Source organism: Vulpes lagopus, chromosome 4 (genome assembly GCF_018345385.1).
Source record: "Vulpes lagopus strain Blue_001 chromosome 4, ASM1834538v1, whole genome shotgun sequence".
NCBI classification, from domain to species: Eukaryota; Metazoa; Chordata; class Mammalia; order Carnivora; family Canidae; genus Vulpes; species Vulpes lagopus.
This window is the reverse complement of record NC_054827.1, coordinates 4,570,607-4,593,043: the sequence shown is the minus strand read 5'-3', so window position 1 is coordinate 4,593,043 and position 22,437 is coordinate 4,570,607. Positions and strand designations below refer to the sequence as shown.

The 22,437-nt window shown below is 37.2% G+C and overlaps 1 protein-coding gene across 1 annotated transcript in view; it reads right to left on the bottom strand.

The window, feature by feature from the left end:
* The window catches only part of CSMD1 (CUB and Sushi multiple domains 1), a 1,877,909-nt gene that overhangs the window by 521,989 nt on the left and 1,333,483 nt on the right, over positions 1 to 22,437 (bottom strand). Inside the window, exons 8-9 of the mRNA XM_041753151.1 lie at positions 21,982 to 22,069; positions 4,187 to 4,311 (exon numbers count right to left, since the gene is read on the bottom strand). Coding sequence (XP_041609085.1) covers positions 4,187 to 4,311; positions 21,982 to 22,069 — 213 coding nt within the window. The remainder of the gene's footprint in view (positions 1 to 4,186; positions 4,312 to 21,981; positions 22,070 to 22,437) is intronic.

The following is a 22,437-nucleotide window of genomic DNA, read 5'->3' as shown; positions in this document are numbered from 1 at the left end:
ATATAAATTGTAATGGATGAGAGTATATTGTGGTGCCACCCAGGACACAGGCATGACGCAGTGAACACACTTCTTTTCTTCATATCTACAAGGGTGTTATTACTTTCCCACTTGCTGTGCTCAGGAGCTGGAGCCGTGATGTCCACAGTAAGCACTGGCCAGTGTACCTACTGGGCATGTGAGACATGGCTAGTCCAAGCTGAGATGGGCTATGAGTTTAAAATACACTGGATTTCCAAGAAATAGCATAAAAAAGAGAGAAAGGTTATTTTTTTTCTTTAAATTGACTATAGGTTAAAAAAGATAATTGGGGAATATTGTGTGAAATAAAATGTTAATAAAATTAGTTTCACCTGTTTCACTTTTGCTTTTTTACTGGCTTTTAACCTGGCTACTAGATTTTTTTAAAGATATTTTTAATTACATATATGGCTTGCATTTTATGTCTAGTGGAGAGTACAAATCTAGAGGCGCCTCTAAGCAATCCTCCATAGGGTCAACCCACAGATGCACTCATGCATTTGGCCATTCAGCTGTGTGAGTCATTGATTACGTCATGACACATGGTGATTGCCTGATGTGATATAAGGCTCTGCTTCCCAGACTAGAGGAATGTATGTTCCTGTTGGCTTTGAACAAGGAAGCCAATCCTCTTCCTTGAGGACCGTGTGGCTAGGAGGTGAGTACAGGGTGGAGAAGGGGAATGGGCAGGTTTCTTATTTAACCATGATGCTCATAGATAATCCTTTTTCAGTCAGAGACTGGGGTACTCCTGTACATACCACTCTAGCTTTTGTATCCATATTGCTTATAGCTAAAGCTCAGCACTGATACAAATATGCTGCCAACAGATAAAAGAGAAGGCTGAATGATCACCAGCTACCCTCTCACTCATGGCAAGCTGTAGGTGATATAGGGAAGAAGGAAAGGGAAAGGGAAAGGGAAAGGGAAAGGGAAAGGGAAAGGGAAAGGGAAAGAAAGAAGAAAAAGAAAGAAAAAAAGAAAAGAAAAGAAGAAAAAGAAAAGAGAAAGAAAGAAGAAAGAAGAAAGAAAGAAAAAGAAAGAAAGAAGAAAGAAGAAAGAAAGAAAAAGAAAGAAAGAAAGAAAAAAAGAAAGAAAGAAAAAAAAAGAAAGAAAGGAAGAAGAAAGAAAAGAAAGAAAGAAGAAAGAAAGAAAGAAAGAAAGAAAGAAAGAAAGAAAGAAAGAGAAGATGTTGTATCTCTTCAGGGAGTCATTCTTCCTCTCCTTCTTGTGGAAGGGTATCCCCTTTGCAGAGACTGCTATTTCCCTTAATATCTATTTCCCCTTTCTTCCACGGAAATAGAATCATTTGCTGTATATTTGGCTGCCTGGACTCAAAATTATATTTCAAAGTCTCACAACCAGGTTAGAATATTTGGCTGGAATTTGGCTGGTGGTACTGAACAGAAATGCACGTGATGTTTCCCGGGCCCCATCCTTAGGACACCCCTGCTGGCCTCTCCCTATATTCCTCTAACCCCCTGCATCCTGGTACCTGGGATATTGGACAGCACCTTGGCCTGCGGCCACCGGGCTGACAAGGTGAGTCTTGAGGCTGCGTCCATCCCTGGGACAGAGCTCTACTCTGGTCCTGTCCTGCCTGACTCCTACCTTCTTCATGAGAGACGATCACATTTCCATCTGGTTCAAGCTCCTTTTGAGTTATTTTTGTCACCTAACCTTTATCACCTAATTCTAAATAGTATATCTCAAATTCTCCTCTTTACAACATTTCAAGACTTTAAATTTTTTTGTTTAATATTTTACACTCCAGATGTACTAAAATAGGTATTTCTTTAAAATGTTAAGTTTTAAAACAAATATTTGTTATTGTCCCCTGGACACACTCTGTTCTGGTTAAGGTATATAAGGTTTGATAACATACATCCTTCATGGAAATGGTTTCTTTTTTTTTTTTTTTTTTTTTAAAGATTTTTTATTTATTTATTCTTGAGAGATAGAAGGAGAGACAGAGCCAAAGACACAGGCAGAGACAGAGCCAGAGACACAGGCAGAGGGAGAAGCAGGCTCCATGCACCGGGAGCCTGACGTGGGATTTGATCCCGGGTCTCCAGGATCGCGCCCTGGGCCAAAGGCAGGCGCCAAACCGCTGCGCCACCCAGGGATCCCATGGAAATGGTTTCTTAAGAATTACTTCCAGCAACTATGGCTCATGATTTCAGAAAGTTAAAAACTAACTGGACAAGAATTCAATTGAGCAAGCACTAAAAGATTACTCCACAGAAAATTAAGGAAAAACCATTGAGTCGTCAGCTGGGAGGAGAAAAGAGGGGACGATAGAGGTGCATACTCTTCCCTTCTGGGTATGAGAGCGGTGGGTGTTGGAGAGCGATGGGTCTCTCATGGGAAACAAGCCAGGGGCACTACACAACAAAGATCCCGCGGGAGAGCCTTTCTCTTCTAACATACCTTTCAGTAGGACATGAGAATCTTAAGAGGCTCCCTGCGCAATTACCTCTGAGAGTGAGGTGTTTGGAGATGGAGGATGGAGAAGGCTTCCCCCAGCCCACAGCCCAGGTGGGGGGCCCTGTCTGCTAAGAGGTGAGAGCCTCTGAGTGTTTGATACCAATTCAGGTTGTATTCATTGGGGTGGGGGGGCAGATTCCTGACAGAGCATCTTGAGCTTAGATTTGGGGCAAACAAAGAAAAAGTTATGGATTAAGAAATAAGAATCAAATAATAGTCTACATGCATATTTCCTTTATGTTACTCCAAAATATCAATTTAAAATGAGTGCATATTTCCTAGTTTTGCCTAGTTTGGGCTTTTAAAATAATGACATATGTTTCTGGTATAGAAGAGCAAGGAAAACATTAAAGAATAAAAGTATTTTCCCCCCTTAAGGGAAAAAATGATACAGGTGAATTAGTCCTCATTTATTTCTAAGAACATTAAACATTACCATCCCCTGGTAGGAACATGACTCTTGTGGTCATTCCTTTGCAAGCCAGGTACTGTCACTTTAGTATTAGACAAAGGAGCCTAGAGACAAAGTACAGAAGGGTGCAGCGTTCACATTTCCTAGACCAGAGAGATTGGTCTTAGGTCCGCCTCTAAGAAGCATGGGAAGGAGCGTCCTGAGGCCAGGACACACTCTGTCCTCAAGGTCATGCACATGCCACAATGGTGCACTTCCCACAGGTTACAAAACTTCAAGCCGTTATAGGTAAAGGGTACAACAGAGCAAATCCTGCAACACGGTCTTTTATCTTAGATAAGCTAGCAACGTGTCTGCTAACTACTTGATTCCACAGGATATATCTGACATTGTTTAAAATTCATAAAATATGAATCTTAAAAAAGGCTATAAGGAGGTATAAGATATTCTTCTATGTAACTTCCCTTTTTATTCCTTGGTCAACTTTGTGCTTTTGTTCCCTCCTTCCTTTAAAAGTGTCGATTTGCATAAATTATTTTATGGCATAATTTTTTATGGGAAAAAAAACTAGTTTTCCTTCAGATTTTATTAATTTTCCATGTTAAAACCAGTTTTCTGTTGGTTTTACTGTGGTTTGTATAATTCTGGTAGGACTGTTCATATACTTCCTGGCAGTGACAAATCAACACTTTGACATCTTTAAAGAAGGAGATGATGATACATTATTGTGTTCTACTACGTCAGACATTAGTTTAAGACCATATATCAGTGAAATATTAACTCAGGATATTGCTAAAAAACTCCCTTTATCACTGGTATCATCAAAACCCAAGAATTAACCTCACTGCCATTGAAAGGTGAGCATTTTTAGATTTGCAGGGGCGTGCATAAAACTTGCCAAAGAATCCGGTTATGTAACCTATTTTCATAATATGCAAACTGTGTATATATATAGATGAGTGCCAAGTTGTACTGAGTAAGTGTGTATGCATGCATTTGAATGATTAGATTTGCTCACATGGTTTCTGAAATTTAAAAACCACTAATATCCTTGGAAATGCTTGCTTCCTAACCAATTTCAAAGACCTATTTCTTTCCCACCCACCTCACTAGGGAAATGTGCATCCTTACACTCCTTGTTCTGCTTTGTCTGTACACAGCACACACAGTGTTGCTTTGCGCTTCACTCTCACTGTGCATTAACAAAACATGCCAACCGTGATGAAAGACAGAACCGGGGTGACGACATCATGGCATGCACCTTACCTCGGCAAATGGGCCGATGGTCGCTCCACGCAGCCAGTGTCTCTGTGACTCTCTGACAGGTTATGCTCTTGGATCCCTGGAGCACATAATTGTCCTCACAGGAGAACTGCACATTTGCACCAACCCTAAGCAATTGAAAAACAAAAACAAAACAAAACAAAAAAAATTAATCTCGGAAATCTTCTTTAAAAAAAAAATCAGCACGTGCTGTTGGTGTATTATGCCATCCAATCATTATCATACTTCAAGCAATCCACTTGAGATTATTCGTAGATATAGCCCTGTAATTTAGTACAGGTTAGTCTGAAGACCTGGGTTCAAATTTCTGTTGTGCCAACTCCATAGCTAAATAAATGTATGGACTTTAATTTCTTATCTCTATAATAGACAAAATGACAAAGGTGACCTGACTTGATACCGTAGCCTAAGTGAGAATATGTGTGAGAAGCAATTGCATGCCCTAAAAATAAAACAACATTGCAGTCATTCCTTGTGAATGAATATCTACAGAAACAAGGATTAAATCAGTCCAGGTTAAGAAAATATCTGAGTACGTAGAAAGGCAAGTACTGCGTGGCACCACTTACATAAAGGGCCTAAAATAAAATAATCAAACTCACGAGGGGCTTGGGCAGTCGAGGTGGGGTGTTATTAATCCACTGGCATGAAGGCTTACTTAAGTAAGATCAGATGTACAACATCGAGCCTCGAGGCAACAGTAACGTGTACTTATCATTGGCTAAGATGATAGACTTAGATAGACTTTACGTGTTTCATCACAATAAAATAAAATAAAAGTCCTCACAAGGAAGAGGAGGAGGAGAGAAAATGTCTCAGTAAAGAATCCATGTTACTATCACAAACATTATATTCAGAGGGCCAGGGATGTGATATTTCGGAAATATATCTTACAAGAAAAGAATCATTTATTTTAGAAAAAAAAAAAAAAACAATGCATCCAACCTAAAGTTGGATGACACATTGTTTTGTCTCCAGAGCTACATCTGCAAACCTGAAGCTCTAAGGTTGAAAGCCTAACAATATGTTGTTGCAGAACAACTATTCAACAGGTGCATAACAAGGGCATGAGGCACCCGTGGTCTGAACACCCCCCATAACTTCCTCTGAGCCAGCTGTCTGGCGTGGAGCTGAGTGCAGTGTTGTTCTAGAATCGGATGAGCCTATTGCTTCACCAGGAAATTCTCCGTATGTTTTTCATTTGATAGACCCTCAGGTGGATATTGACAAAAAAAATGGGAATTCAACAGTTAATAACAGATGAAAGAGCGAGAGAAAAATAAACTAATGAGTTCCATTCCTGCTTATCGAAAACATGTCATCTATCATCTATGATCTTAGAGTGAATATTACTCAAGTGTTATTATGTCAGAATTTCCCACACTTCTAAACAACACTCTGGGGATGGTCATGCACGTCTGCAAAAATCAACAAATCAGGATCAGAACAACCTGACAAATTCTGCATTAAACAAGAGTTACCATCTTTATTTTCTAAAGAGACTTCTCAGCATATCAAATTAAATAAGCATAGGCAGCCAGCCCTGATGGCCCAGAGGTTTAGCACCTGCCTTCGGCCCAGGGTGTGATCCTGGAGACCCGGGATCGAGTCCCACATTGGGCTCCCTGCATGGAGCCTGCTTCTCCCTCTGCCTGTCTCTGCCTCTCTCTCTTTCTGTGTCTCTCATGAATAAATAAATAAAATCTTTTAAAAAATTAAATAAGCAAAAAATATATTTTTCTTATTCAAGAGAATGTGCAAGTAGGTAAAAATTTCCAAGCTTATATATCCAGGATGCCCCTTTCACCAATTATCCAGAGCAACTAGAACTTAATGGAATTAATTTTGAGAAACACTGTATTGTAAGTACATAACACATATTATTCTGAAAGTAAAAAGTGTGATAACCAAAATATAGACCTAATTCTCATTTTCATTGTATTATTTTACACAGCCATACATATTCTATAAGCTCTGCTCATTGGTGTTTGTTTAAACCTATGGAGCCGCATTGAATAAATGAAATAAATCTAAAAATTCTGTTATGAAAGCAACTGTTATTTCTCTATATTTGGCTCCATCTTTACTTCTTTCTATTTAGCAAAATCTCATTTTTCACATATTTTATCACTCTTTTAATACATTTCTATTGAACATGTACTACGTGCTACTTCACTCTAGGTATCAAAGATGCAAAAGTTAATAAAAGTTAACATTCATCAAGGTCTCAATCTAATCTAAGTTTTCCGGAGAAGACTTAGAAGAAAATTCCAGAAAAAAAGTTATTAATACCTTCCCACCGAAAGATAAATTTAGAAAACTTTAACTATGTTGTACAAACTTTGGCAATTGCTAGTAGTTGGAAAGTGTTAAGAAACAACAGAAAACAGATTTCGTGTAAGACCATCGTACTCAGATAATAAATACTTAAATGGCAAAATTTAAGCTAAGCAATTAAAGTAGCATACTTTTGTGTTTTAAATAGAACAGGGAAAATAAATGTTTCACTTCTCCCATGCTTAGCTCTTCTGAAAAGCTCATCACTCAACTTTCTGATTCCAAAGACATTTGTCACCTTCTACTTGACTTTACCTACCACGATTTGAAGTCTTTTGAGGTGAATGAATTATTTCTAAATATGACTCAGTTTTAACGTGAACTTTTTCCAAATTCAATTCTCCTAAATAATGGCTGGGTGCTTATTTAATATTGGTACCATTACTATATCTGATTTAAAAAAAAAAAAAAAAGCTGAAAAAAACAAACACCTGAAGTGACTTAGAGTTTAAAGCAGAATCCAAAATAAGATGCGGGCTTAGTTGTGACAACTAACTGTCCATGAATTCCCAGAGCTATAAGAAGCTGTTCCATCTAGATTGATCCCACATCTTTCCTCAACCCATACTGGTTGACACCTATTGAATCTACTGAAATAACCAATTTCTCCATTTAGAGTTTTCTAAATCAATAGATACATCAATAAATGGAGATGATAGACAGATAGGGAGCCTGCCTCTTTGTTTAAAACATAACTCCAAGCTGGAGCAGCAAAGAACAACAGGAAGTGCCAGCAGAGACGCGAAAGGAGGCTGTGTCATGGGTGTGGACCACGCACTGGACCAAGAAGTTGGGGTGAGGGGTTGGAAGAAGATAGGACCCTTCCCTGTGGCCTGTGGGGATGCCAGAGTCATCCCAGGTGTGTTCTCATGGTCCAGCTGCGACCTCACAGAGGACTCTCTTGGTCTTATGGCACAGCCTCTCCAGGGGAAGTGTGGCACAGCCTCTCCAGGGGAAGTGTGGCCAGCTTAGCTAGGCCTGAGAGGTGGGGCCCCTGGATTCAGGGCGCACCCTCAGGGCTCACACCCTTGCAGGCTGGCTGCGGAAGCCATAGTTCTAGAGGCCATTCCTCAGCCAGGAAGAGGGTCCGCGTCCTGCCAGAGACATGGGGGAGCCAGTAGTCGTAAGCCCCGGGGCATGGAGGAGGCAGACAAGTCGTTGTGCCCTCCCCACCTTTGCCGAGTAGGCCTTTCCTGCAGCCCTGGAATCGAACACCGTAAAAGCAGGGAGAAGGGAGTAAGGAACTGTCTTGAACACTAACGAACTGGCAATTCATTGATGTTTACAACTTCAAGGATGAATATATAAAATTTTCTGACTCAGACAAAATGGAAATTTGGAAAAAAATAATTGTGGTATAAATAAAATTACATTTTATACATCTGAATTCACGGGCCTATAATTCAATCCCCCATACACATTTTAGTTAACTTTGTAAATAGTACAATATCCTTATCATATGTGGATCTCTCCATCTCATCTTTCATTTTGCTCTCTTCCCCTTTCTATGTATTTATTTACTATTTATTTATTTATTTATTTATTTAACCCATTAAAAAATTGTTTACTTCCCATAAATAAAATTAGTTCTTCCAGTGGTTTCTGGAGGAAAATGCTAAGATGTTTCCTGAAAACTACACTAAAATGATTTGATGCTATTTCCTAACTTTGGATAAAAGGGGAAAAAATTACATTTGATCCAAGGAAAGAAATGAGAGGCAAATTATCCGGAGCACTTCTAATGTCCTTCAACATCTTTAGAATATTAGACTCAAGTCCCAACACTGGAGATAAATATCCCCAGTGCCTTAAAAAGTGTCTGGCACACCATAGGCACTCAATAAATATATGTTGAACAAATGAAAAAGGAAAAGCCACTTTCCTGAGGCCATGGATGTCTATCTGTCAGTAGAATAGGACTGAGAAATAATGCGAGCAAAGCAATGTGCCTGTTCTTCACCCGCTTCTACTGGCCTTCATTCTGTCTAGCCCACAATTGCTTACGGTCAGCCTTTCACGCTCTGAGCGCTGTGCAAGTCATAAGGATGCACTGATGAGCTGCTGGGGGCAAGAGATACTTCGTCAAACAATTGCGGCACAATGAATTAATAAATAAATCTGAACTGCTATGGGAAAGCAACACTAAAGTTTTGCCTTTAGTGAAAAGGTAAGAAAAGGTTACAGCCAGAAAAAGAGAGATCCACAGAATTCATTTACTGTTTATTTGTTCCCAAAACGAATGTATGTGTTCTGAATCAAACCCCCCTATACTTCTCAGAAAACGCTGTTAGTTTCCAAGTCGATGGTTTGTTCCAGGAATTGAAGATAGCCAGGTTTGTCCACAATGGTGCCTTCCAACTGCTGTTCTGAAAGCCACAGAAGGTGCCCCATGCCCTTCAGGCCCAGAGTTTCTCCCCCCATAGATGCACAACTTTGGCTTCCTGTCCTTCATCCTCTGCTCTCTCTTGGATGAGGAACCTAGTTCTTTTACTCCCTCCTTATAGGTTTCATTTGAGAAATACTAATCTAAAACATACAAGTCCAGAAGACGTGAGGCTGGGCAAACAGGCCACCCAGACAGGGCAAGTATCAGGAACAAGAGTCCCTGAGGGAATACCTCATGCTTTATTAGCCTTGAAATCTCTCCCAGGCCCTACTTGAAATCTCTCCCAGGCCCTAGCCTGAGCTTATACTATCTCTGAAAGAAATAACTACGCAATGGCCAAGAGACACAGATGTGATTCAGGTCATCTCGGTAGTGTCCATGAAGCCAATGCATCTGAAGCTGTAGGGAGCAAAAACTCAACAGCCTCAGGAAGAAATCCACCTCTGCATCCATCCTGCAGGCATTTGCCTCCATCTCAAAATAAATTTAGATAAGCTCATGGGTTTTCCAATAAATGAGTCCTTCCTCTACTCTGAAAGGACGTTGGATACTTAACTGGATGCTTTCCATTAAGTGAGAGAAGTGGTCCTCATACAGGAGACTGAAAGCCTGCAAGGACCATCGTGCTTACCCAGACACCTGTGCCTAACACACCACCGAAGTACACGGTTTGCCCAGTGACACAGACCATGCATCGTCAGTGAGATAAGTGCACAGCTGCTGTGAATACTGGAACGCCTTTAATACCCTTTGATTTTCAAACATAATGTATCATTTCTGGGTCATTTTTTTTCTTTCTATAGAGACAATTTTTAGACTCATCTCTTAAAACCTTAAGGCAATTTAACACCACTAAAAATGCATTACAGAGTAGATGGATCTCTCTAGCTTAAGGAAAAAACAGAAACTAATATTTCATATCATTTTTAGAGGCTGTAATGGTAACAATAGTGCAACAAAGACCCCTAACAATGACTAGAATATAAGGCACTTTGAGAGGATGAGCAACAATAATGCTGTGATAGGGGCTTCAATTGGCCAGTGATCTTCAAACTGTGACTAGCCTTCAGAAGCACAGAATTTAGAAAAAAGTGTGAATTTTCCCATGAGGCAATTTAAGTCTTCCAAGCATGTTATGTTTGTAGAAATCTGCAATTTGCCCAACAACAGGACTTCCTGTCTGACAAAGTAGAAGCATTAAATCTTCCTCTTCATCATCCACCAACTTGTTCCTACAAAAGCAGAAGCCAGGCCCAAACAATTACAAAGGATGCATTTTGGGAAGGAACAGGAAGGAAGTGGAAAAGGGACCTGATGCTGCAGGAGAAGCTGGTCACATCAGTGACAGAGCTTTCTCCTGTTGCCTTTGCCTCTGTCTCCTAGTGAGTTCAGAGGCAGGAGGTCCTCTCCAATCAAGGGCCAAATAATCTCCATTAGCCCTTCTCTTGTGATCTTGGGAAAACAAGCTTGATAATACCTAGAAATTTCAGAAAGCTCAATGGTGCCTACATATTTACCTCTAGATTCATGTTTGCCCCTGGTTTCTGGTATCCAATAGTATTCCAACACGGTATCCCTGGAATTCCAGCTCACTCATGGAAGCTGCTCACAGGCCTTGCTTCTTTACTTTTTTCCCTAGAACATTATTTGATGGAGGCCATGATTGGGCAATATTTTGCAGTGGGGAATCAAGCTAGCAACCCTTGCTTCTTCTGGCTTTTGCAGACATATAGATGCTGTTGAAGACAAGGTATTCCAAGAAGCTTCTAATAATCAGGTTTCCACAAGCATTTTTACACAATGTTTATAATCTCTGATGCTTGTTTTCAAGTATAAGTATTTCTGAGTGGTTATGCTCCACCCCCACACCTCTAATAACTTACTATGGATGACATACACTGGGCCCAATAATTATCAACCTTGTCCACCCATCGAAGTCACCTGGGCAATTATAAAAATCCTAATATTGAGATATCTAGAGCAATTAAATTCATAAACACAGAAAGTGGTTTCCTAGGAGATGTGGCAATGGGGGATGAGAATTTATTGCTTTGCTCTGGAAGATGAAATAGCTCTGGAGATAGTGGGGATGATTCTACAACAATGTGAACATGCTTAATGTCTCTGAACTGTACACTTAGAAATGGTCAAGATGGTAAATTTTATGCTAAATATGTCTTACTGCAACTAAGAATTTAAAAGATAATCCAAATGCTCAGGCCATATTCTTGACCAATTAAATCAGACTCTCTGGGGGAAGTTAGAGCACAGCTAATGGCAGCTGTCCATCTAGCAGTGATCAATTAATACTAAACCTCCATCCATTGCTCCCATGGACACATTATTTGATGGAGGTACATTGGGCAAGGAAGCAAGTGATCAGAGATCCTGAAGACTTTTTAAGTGAATTGGAAACTTTAGGGAGCAGGGGAATGGCCCCAAATAAATGCACTGGTTAATTATTTAGGGTTCACTACATTAATATTCATCTTAAAGTTGGCAACTCTTTTGTGTTGATATGATGATCTCACATCACTGATCTCACACCTTCTTTCAGCCTGGAGGTTGTTGGTGTCGCCCTTCAGTAACATCATAGAAGTTCTGTAGAATCATATTCTATAAGAGACCAAGGAAAAATATGACTGGGAGACACAGTTTTGGTGCTCTAATGGACTTCAGAAATTGTCAAATCTTCTATTTCTATACCTTCTCTTACATATGGGGAAACCAATAAACAAAGAAATAAACTTCATTACAACAGGTCATTGCAGAGACCACTAGTATTCACATAGTTCTTAAAAAGCCATTTCTGTTGGCGATGAAAAAGTTGGCTAATAAGGTCATCCACTATCTTTCACATTTTGACACTAACAAATTTAGGTATGCTTAAATAACCATGATCTATTGTCCCAAAAAACTATTTAAATGGTAGTATTGTTTTGATGAAAAAAAATTACTATTAGAAGTATTGGAAAGACTATGGAAAAAAGAGGAGAATGTTCCATCCATGAGTTCTACTTGATGGATTCTTTTTTTTTAACTTGAACTTTTTATTGGAAACAGCTTCAGCCAGATAAATGAGACCTGAAACATTTATAATGTGCCCTTTTTCAAAGGCACATAATGGTTACAAATAGTGTGGACGCAAAATATTGGTTGTGATATTTCTTTAGGTAGTTTTTAAAAATACTGTCAATGCTCTCTGAAGGAAATCATTTGCAAATATTTTTTTGTGGACAACAGTCTCTTAGTAACCGTGAATCTTATGGAAAGAATGAGATGCCCACATTCAGCAAAAAAGCATAGAAATAAATGATGCTCCTCCAATATTCAAATCTTATATGTTTTATATGCTGGTTTATATGCCGTTAGTGTAATTCTTTATATTTTCACGTAACAAAACACAGGTAGCTCTGGTGTCACTGAAATTGACCTATTATCGAGAAATATCAAAGCTTGTTGCACCAGCATTTTAAAACTATAAAGTTATCAGTAGTAAGAAATGCCAAAGGAAAAAAAATAAAAGAAAATAATGCAAATTATTGGTGTGTTATAAGAAAATGAACAGGGCTGAATGTGGAAATTAGAAGTGAGCGACACTTTATCCAGGGACTTGGGTTATGGATTTTTTTCCTGCTTCTCATTGATTATATAATTGCATTTTATATATCCTAGTTTCTCCTTTCATTGGATGACAGATAATTCTACTTGATACCCCTTAACTCCATAGAGTATATAAATGTGAGATCCCTTGAAAGAAAAAGGGCCAAGATATAAGAACAAATGGTATTAACTTGAATAGTGATCTATAAAAATCAATAATATAAATTAAATATTTGTTTATTAAATCAGAATTATCACTCTTCCAACACCCAAATTCCTTTTTTGAGCATAGGTTGTATTTTAAGAAAAGTTGATAATCTCTCTGGCTAATGGAAGTTAATTTAATGGGTTTATTTGGGTTCTAATTAGGCTGTGATCACATACCCTAGCAACTGTCTTGTTAGTTTCAATTTAATCCAATTCAACATGAAAACATATCTACCATATTTTGGGCACAGTAATAAGAAATCAAATCAATCATCCTGTCCTGTCCTCTTTCCTTTGACCTCATAATCCAATATGATATAAACATACATCTAATGTGATAGACACATAAATATGGACATACATAGTTGTGCTGAAGATGTTGAAATAATGGCCTGAAGCAAGGTGGGAGTAAGGACTCCTTGCCCTACAAATGGAAGCCAACTGTGTGGGTGGGGAAAGGCAGAGACAATTAGAAATAATATTCTGTCCTACAAAAAAATATATCCTAGAGAGAACCACAGAGCATGTGTCGGCACCCCCCCCCCAATTTTGCTTCTTCAAGCTCCTCATGCTTTTTATTAGCTTGCCCTTCTCTACCTGTGGGGTATCTGTCACCTGAGAACAATTTTCACTGGTGGTGAGGTATGGAAGGAGGGAAAACCATAATTGATGAAGAATATGGCTAAGAATTTAAAATGTAACACAGAGCCCTGAGGGTAGCGGTGGCCTTCTGAAGAGAAGGGACTTTTAGGACAGGTAGCACCACTTGTATCGATTTAGGATCAGCATTAAATGCAGTTCTGCAACGGAGGGTAGTGAGAGATGCACATTCGAAAGAAAAGGAAGGAGAGCCATGGAAGAGAATGGAAATGCTTGTTTTTCAGAAACCAGGGAGGTCCCTAAATTTAATTTCAGCATCTATTAAATGTAATAAAGAATTTTATAATTAATAGATCTTAATATAAGAAATATATAAAGCACCTATAATATGTAGCAAAAATGTAAAATATGTTTATATAAACATATATCATATGCAATGTTTATGCAACATACATAGAACCTATAACATGTGGCTCTCTATGTAATATTTATATAACATATATAAAGAACCTATTAAACCCGTGATGTGTAGCATGGTTGCTGCTAGTCTACACTGATCCTTTGTGCAAAATTACAATAGGACATTCACTCTTAGTTGTCAAATGGAACCAAGTAACCCTTCTGCTGAGTGTAGAGAACCCTAGGCTAAGGTGCATGGCTTGGAATGCTGAGCTCAAGGTTAGGTTTGAACCACATCTTAAATCCTCACATGGCTAGCTGGTGGTGTCCACAAACCGCACATCCTATTTAGTGGTCCTGCATGACAGGTGTGCAAACATTTAGTCACTATAATTTTCCTTATTAAAAATCCTTTGAGGTCAACAGGGGCTTTGGAGTCAATAAGATCTGGTTTCAAATCCCAGCTATAACCATGACTAGATACAGTATCTTGGCATGTTAACATTCTGAATTTCGATGGCTAAATTTGCAAAAGTTGTGATAATTACATCTACCAATCCTACTAGCATAGGAAATAGATGGATAATAGATGTTAGTATTCATCCATAAATTCTCCATCCCTACTCTAGCTCCATCCCTTACATATTGAATTTTTCTATCAATTGTTTCATAAGTATTCAGTTCTTATTAATATACTTTGTATTTTAGAGAGTGGTCAGGGGTAATAAAAATGTCAGAAAATTATCCCCAAAATGATTTGAATTCAAGTAAGAAAACTTTGAGTTTTAGGCTTCTTTTAGTTAGAATTCTTTATAGATAATACTGGAATTAATATTTAGATTGCCTATGGAAATAAAGATTTCCATAGAAACAAAAATAATAGTATAAACAAAATCAGATGAGGAATATTTTACCAACCTAATAAAGTGAACATTTTTTAAACAGAAACAGCCCCAAATTACATATAATTACAGTGCTAACTACAAATGAATTCCATCCACTCTTCTCGACAATGTTGGTCATTAGTTTGGATTATATGTTAGTCATTAGTTTTGATTACATGAATTTAGAAAGAACTGAATTGCCTTTCATTAAAAACAGTCTCAAAAAGACTTTAAACAATCAAGAATATCCTCCCTCTTTTTAAAACACCAGCATTTATAGTCAGTTTATTATATGCTGGACCCATGACACATGGTCATAAGGCAGTTTTACATGGTTGTGATCTTCCAGTTTGCATATGAAGACACATAGATTCGATTATTACCTGGATGGAAGCAGTCAATGAATAAAGATTTTATACATTGGTTGCTCAGGATCACTAGTCAGTACCAAACTACTAGTAGTTTGACCACTGGATTTTTATTTAGTAGAAATATAGAAAATATCTGAATAGCATGTTTTTTCATATAGCCTTTCTTCTCATGACTGAAACAATTATTTTTATGCTAGATGGAGTCCACTTCCATCTCTAGTGCATCTCATTTCAAGGTATGACCACAGATCCCTGGAGTGGGTACTGAGACTCCTTCAGAGGACATGATATTTTTACATTAGACTGTTCTTATGATAATATTAAGGGATGTATGCTTTTTCCCATGTGATGGTGAAAGAGCAATGGTAAGCAAAACTGATAGTGACCTAACATAAATGGAAACAATAGCACCATGCAGGAGCATGAAGGAGGAGGAACAGGAAGAGGAAAAAGAAGAAAAGCCAGCATCACTTAAGAAAGTCCTTGAGGAAGCAGGAAAAATTATTAAAATTAATAAGCCTTGATCATTGAATACATAATGCATCTGTGGTATCTATTGAAGCCTGAAATGATCTTGAGGGAAAAGTGCATTGAAATTGTTTCAATTGTGAGCTGAATTCACTGCTTTATTTTCAGAGGACACTGTCTTATTTGAAAAAAAAATAATTAAGCTATAATTGCTAATATCTGCATTGTCAGACATTCTCTTTAAAAAATAAATGGGGCAGCCCAGGTGGCTCAGCGGTTTAGTGCTGCCTTCAGCCCAGGGTGTGATCCTGGAGACCTGGGATCCAGTCTCATGTTGGGCTCCTTGCATGGAGCCTGCTTCTCCCTCTGCCTGTGTCTCTGCCTCTATCTCTCTCTGTCTTTCATGAATAAATAAATAAATAAATAACTTAAAAAAAATAAAAAAAATAAAAAATAAAAAATGAAATAAAATAAATAATAAATGAATGGGCTTTTTTAAAATGAGTTTTTATTCCAGAAAAATAAATGACAATATTTGTAGCCAATGATAAATAAAATTCAAGTCTAAAAATAATAGAAATTTTGAAAATTTGTATGTGCCACCATGAGTTTGACTCATTCCCAATGCTTAAATATTTTTCCAATAAGATCTATAGAGCTATTAATATATGCAATGTTTTTTATATTGTGTAGTGAAGTGTATCAACATTTGGAAGCACTCATAACACAATGAGTCATTATTTGCCAAATCACCAAGACACGGTGGTACAAAATCATGCATGTATTCCATTTCAAGATGGAAGCTAAATCAATGGATTTTAAGGTAAATAAGTATAAAATGTTTATTGTTATGATTTCATATTCCAAATTGCAGCTAATACTTAAGAAAATATCTTTCGTCAATTCTTTATAGTGTCTTATATCTCTATATATCTTATTTGAGAAATATTTAAACATTGTAAATCTGTCAAACTCACAGTGGTGCATACAAGAAACAGACTCTTACCAAACACATGGTTCCTGAAGGGGAGGAGGGTGGGAAATGGGTCAAACAGGTGAAGGGAATTAGGGAGGGCACTTGTGATGAGCACAAGGTGATATATGTAAGTGATGAGTCACTAAATTCTACACCTGAAATTAACATTACACTGTAGGTTAACTAACTGAAACTTAAAAACTTGGAGAAAAAAATGAAATAAAATTCATTTATTCTTCAACCATATGTGAAGCAGGATTTTTAAAAATATTTTAACCAAAACAACAAAGTGTAGCAGATTGAATGCAGCAATGGATGTATGAATCCATATACTGTGGTACCATACTAACAAAAATCAAAAGAAAATTGGAATGACTACGACAAAACAAGAAAGTTGATTTCAGAGGAAAAAATATTACTCAAGAGGGACACTTCATAACATCAAAAGTATGAATTCATTAAAAAGACATAGCAACTTTAAACATGTATGTAGCTAACAACAGAGCTTCAAAATACAGGAAGCAAAAACTGGTAAGAAATAGAGAAATAAAGGATTTCAATGTCCCTCTCTCAGTAACAGAAGAGTCAGAAGATGAGTAAGGATCCCAAAGATCTAAACAATGCTGTCCTACTAGATCTAATTGACCTTTATGGAGCATTTCACCCTAATATAGCATAACATATATTCTTTCCAGTGTACATTACATACTCACCAAAATAGAGCATACTCTAGGGCAGAAAACAATTTGTGGCCAGTTGAAAAGGATTCAAGTCATACAAAGTATGTTCTCTGACCACAAAATCCCTGGGAAAAATCCCTAGATATTTGGAAACTAAATAGAACAGTATTATATAACCTATGGATCACAGAAGTAATCACAGGGGAAAATAGGAAGCATTTGAACTGCATGAAAAGAAAAACATAATATTTATGGGATGCAGTGAAATCCATCCTTAGAGTGTAATATAAAGCACTGAACACCCACATTAGAAAAGAAAAAAAGAGTCTTAAGTCACAGCTTCAATCTTAAGAAACCAGAGAAAGAAGAGCTAGTAAATCCCATTGTAATAGAAGAAAGAAAATAATGAAAGAGCAGACCAGAAATCAATGGCATATAAAATAAATAAAACTGATATGGAAAAATCAGTGACACCAGATGTAGTTTTTTTGTTTTTTTTTTTATTTTTGGTTTTTAATTTTTGAGATCAACAACATTGGCATATTACTAGTCAGTTGCATCAGGTAAAGCAGAAAATACAAATTAACACATCAGAAATTAGAACTGTGAGATATATCACTACTGATTTAAAGGACAATAAGGAAATATTAGGAATAGCATTATGACAATATATTTGACAAAATTTATTGAATAAAAATTGAAAAATTCCTTGAAAGATGAAAACTACCAAATCCACTTACTCAAGTAGAGAGAAAGCCTGCACAGGCTTGTAAAATAGAAAAAGGTTGTATTGTAATTTAAACATTTTTCATAAGAAAATTCCAACCCCAAATGGCTTCACTGATAAATCTCTCAAAAATCTGAGAAGAAATACTTTCAATACTATACAAACTCTTCCAGGCTATTACAGAGGAAATAATATTCCCTAATTAATTTTATGAGACCAGCATTACTCTAAGAGCAAAATCAGACCAAGTCATTATAAGAATACACTATAGGCCAGTATCCTCCCTTGTGAGAACACAAAGATAAAAAGGAAAAAAAAAAAAAAAAAAAGAAAGAAAGAGAAAGAAAGTCAAAGCCAACAGTATACAAAAAGGCTGATACATCATGTCTAAATTAATGTATCCCAGAATGCAAGAAAATCAACTACTGTGATTAATTATATTAATAACTAAAGCAGAACACATCATCTCAACAGATCTAGAAAAAGCTTTGACAAAATCTACGTCCCTTTCTGGTAAGACCTTACAACAAAGCAAAAATAGAAGGGCATTTCCTCAACCTGACAAAAGTAATCTATGAAAACCTATAGCTAATATCACATAATGATGAAAACCAGAGTGCTTTCCACCAAAGATCAGGAATGAAGCAAGAATGAGGGTACCTGGCTGGCTCAGTTGGGCGAGCATGTGGCTCTTAACCTTGAGATCCTGAGTTTGAACTCCACGGTGGGGATATAGATTACTAAAAATAAAGCTTTTTTTTTTTTTTTTTTTTTTAAGGAATAAAGCTAGAATGTCTCATGTCTCCCACTTGTATCCAACCTCTTGTATTCAACCTAATATAGGTACTAGCTCATTCCTTCAGGCAAGGGAAAGAAATAACATACGTTCACATTGGAAAGAAATACATAAAACCGTCTTTATTTGTAGTTCTCAGGATCATCTAGATAGAGAGTCCTCTAAAGTGTACTAAAAAGTTACCAGAACTGGCTTGTGACAGTTTTGTATATACATACATATGCATGTACACATATATCCTCATGGATGGCAAAAACATTCACATCATTTGTATTTAGTCTTATAGGAAATCTAATTTCCCAATTATATTCCCTTATATTATTTGATTGCCATGAACTTGGAGACATGTAAACAATATAGAGAATCTCCAGGAAAATAAGATATTTGAAAGTCTGAAAGTCTCATCTAAGATAAGGTACCCAATCTCTTCCTTGGCTTTCTCCAAGACGCATGAACACAACCTTATGACTTAATGTTTATCCTGGAGTTAAGCCTCTTCTTCAGAAGTAAGGCTGCTCTAAGAATGAGCTAGAGCAAATGCCAGCACATTCACCTAAGATGTTCATAAAAGGTTTTATTATTGCCCTTATGCTAAGTAGATACTGGCCTCAAATGATTCCAAATTCCTCGTGAACTTATAGAGATTAAGAAGTTTCTCTAACTTTCTTTACTATAGGATGCCATGTTTATAATTTGGCATCACCTGACAGCATTTATTTCGCTATGTTTTGAAAGAGAGCTCTGCCAAATGGACCAAAGAAGTTTCTAGATCCCTGAGGATATTTTCAGGGATGACAGAGTACTGGACGGGCAATCTCCCTCATATACAAAGTGCATTGGAATAATATCTGCTGAACACCTGGGTGCCAGGCACTATTTTAGTCACTGAGGAGACAGAGATGAAGAAGACACACTCCTGCACAGGAGAGCACGAGAAGTCTAATGGAAGGATGTGTACAGGTCTTTGGAAGTGAGGCAGGGAGATTTTTTTTTTTTTTCCTGAATGAGGGGAAAATGGAGAAAGTCTTTTTTGAGATAAGAAAGTATTAAATAGGGGGGGGGGACCCTCTATGGATTCTAGCAATAATTGTGTAACCTTCGAGAGAGAGAGAGAGAGAGAGAGAGAGAGAGAGAGAGGGAGAATGTATAAATTTCATTTATTTGCTTCATTTTCAAGTGATAAATTCCTGAATGCCTTCAACTGACTTTGTTTTCTAAGATAGTGAAAGTCAGCACCCATCTTTATTAGACCACCCTGCCATGGGGACACATCACACCCACTGGGAGGGCCACGGTTACTGGAAGCCAGCTATGCTCCAGAGAACTTCCTTGAGCCAAATGAAGGAAGCCCGTGACGGGCAGGCAGGGGGAGTGGCTACGAAAGGTGGACCAGCTGGTTGGTGCGATTTGTGGCCCTAAATTCCCTGTGGGTTCAGACTGAAGCTCATTACCTGTCAAAACCAGCTTACATCTTAATTTTTCACTCTGGCCCTACCCTCCTTCCTCCATTCTCCTTCTCCAAAGTGCACATTTCATGCACACACAAATCACCTGAAGAAGAATCCTCTTCATCTCCTCTGCTTCACAGAAACTTGAACTAAAACATACAACAGCAGCTCCTAAACTACACTCAAACTTTGTATCTTTTACCTGTGAAGAATACAACTTTCTACTTCAAACAGAACAGACATTGCTAGGAAATAAAAAAAAACATAAATATATATGTTAACATACACACACACACACACACACAAACATGCCAACTTCATGACAGCCAGCAATTTTATTCTTTCTCTAGCCTTTTCAAAATTACTATTGCGAATTGTCTCTCTCACTCACATGTGGAATTTAAGAAACAAAACACAAAAAGGAGACAAAAAAACAAACTCTTGAATACAGAGAACGCTGGTTACCAGAAAGAAGAGGGCGATGAGGAGTGAAATAGAGGGGATTAAGAGTACACTCATCTTGATGTGCAGTGAGAAATGTATACAACCGTTATATCGCACACTTGTAACTAATACATCAATAAAAAATAAAATTAAATAACATTTTTAAAAATGACCATTGCTACTCCAATTACACTGAGAAATGTTTCTTCTTTGTTGGTATAAACTCTATTTTTCATTTGTTGTTGTCTTTTAAAATTTATTTATTTGAGAGAGAAAGAGAGAGAGACCAGGAGGTGCAGAGGAAGAGGAGAGAATCTCATGCAGGCTCTGTGCTGAGCTTGGGACCTGACCTAGGGCTTGATCTCATGACCCCAAAACCAAGAGTCAGGCGCTTTGCCTAATGCACCTCCCAGGCTCCCCTATAACTACATTTTCAGTTTCAGCTCACTTAACTAGCCAAAACTCTCTACATATATCTTTGTTATTTTCCTTCTAAAAATGATGAGATTTTAAGGGAGGAAAACTCTTCCTTACTCTTTATTTTAAACTTACTCCCAGTATGAGTCTCCATCTTGTAAGTTGGCAAATGCTGTTTCTTGGACTAATGGAAAAGAATTCAAAAATCTAAAGAAATGATTATATATATAAATGATAGCATAATAATGGACTATTTTAATCACCACTACATTAATAATACCACAACTAGAAAGAAGTCTCTAGCTCATCACAATCCCAGTAAAATGAATAATAACATTTTCTGAAATAAATTGCATTGACTGCCACTTACATTTATTACTCTAAAAGTTGAATTAAACAATTATGGGACTATAGGTAAAGTTTTGCCCCATCTATTTTTGTAAACATCAATCAAAATGCATTAGAAAATGGGAAGGCAATTAATTAAAAACCAAAGGGAAAAAAAACTTGGAGACATTCCAATCATATACATTTTGGGTTAAAATTTTAATGCCAATTAATATAGTGAAAGGCATCCATTCTACTCCATGTGGAAATTTTCAACACAACATGTTTTAGAGTTTTACAGATAATATAGCTGCATAACTAAGAAGTTGTATCTTTAATTCAAAAGGACATAACAGGGATGCCTGGGTGAGAGTGGTTAAGCATCTGCCTGTAGCCCAGGACATGATCCTGGAGTCCTGGGATCGAGTCCCATCTTGGGCTCCCTGCATGGAGCCTGCTTCTCCCTCTGCCTGTGTATCTGCCTCTCTCTCTCTCTCTGTGTCTCTCATGAATAAATACAATCTTAAAAAAAAAGACATAACTTTTAAGAACAAATTGAAATTATACATAATGTATGCATAATGTATATAGCATATATGTGTATATAATGTGTTAGAAAATATAAAAATATATGTAAAAAATTATATACGTTATCATACATACATTAGAAAATCACACACTTTCCAAATAACCCATATATTTCCTACCTGAAGTCAGAACCTGCTCTTCTACCATTTTCTGGAATCCCAGGATCTGGACACATGTCAGAAACCAATGCAACACCGCCTTGACTCACTATAATAGACAGAAAAATTCTTGTCATTTTGTGTCGCTGTTGGGGAAATCCTCAGAGAATAAATTTGTTAGGCAGGCTTGGTTCTTAAATTATAATGACTCAAAATGTGATTTATTTAGAATAAGATACTTTAGATTTATTAAAATAGTTCCTTATTCTTATGTCTGAAAAAAAAAGACATTTTATTTTAGTGAAAGGATGCCAACATTCTTTACTTTGAACCCTTCTTCTATTCCAATGGTCAAAGTTTAATTTTAAAAATGTTTGTGCTCATTACAGGCAACTTTATGACAGGTTACAACTAATAGCATCATGAGACGATGTCAAAGTTTATACAGAAGAAAACCTTCATCCGCTATCCGTGGAT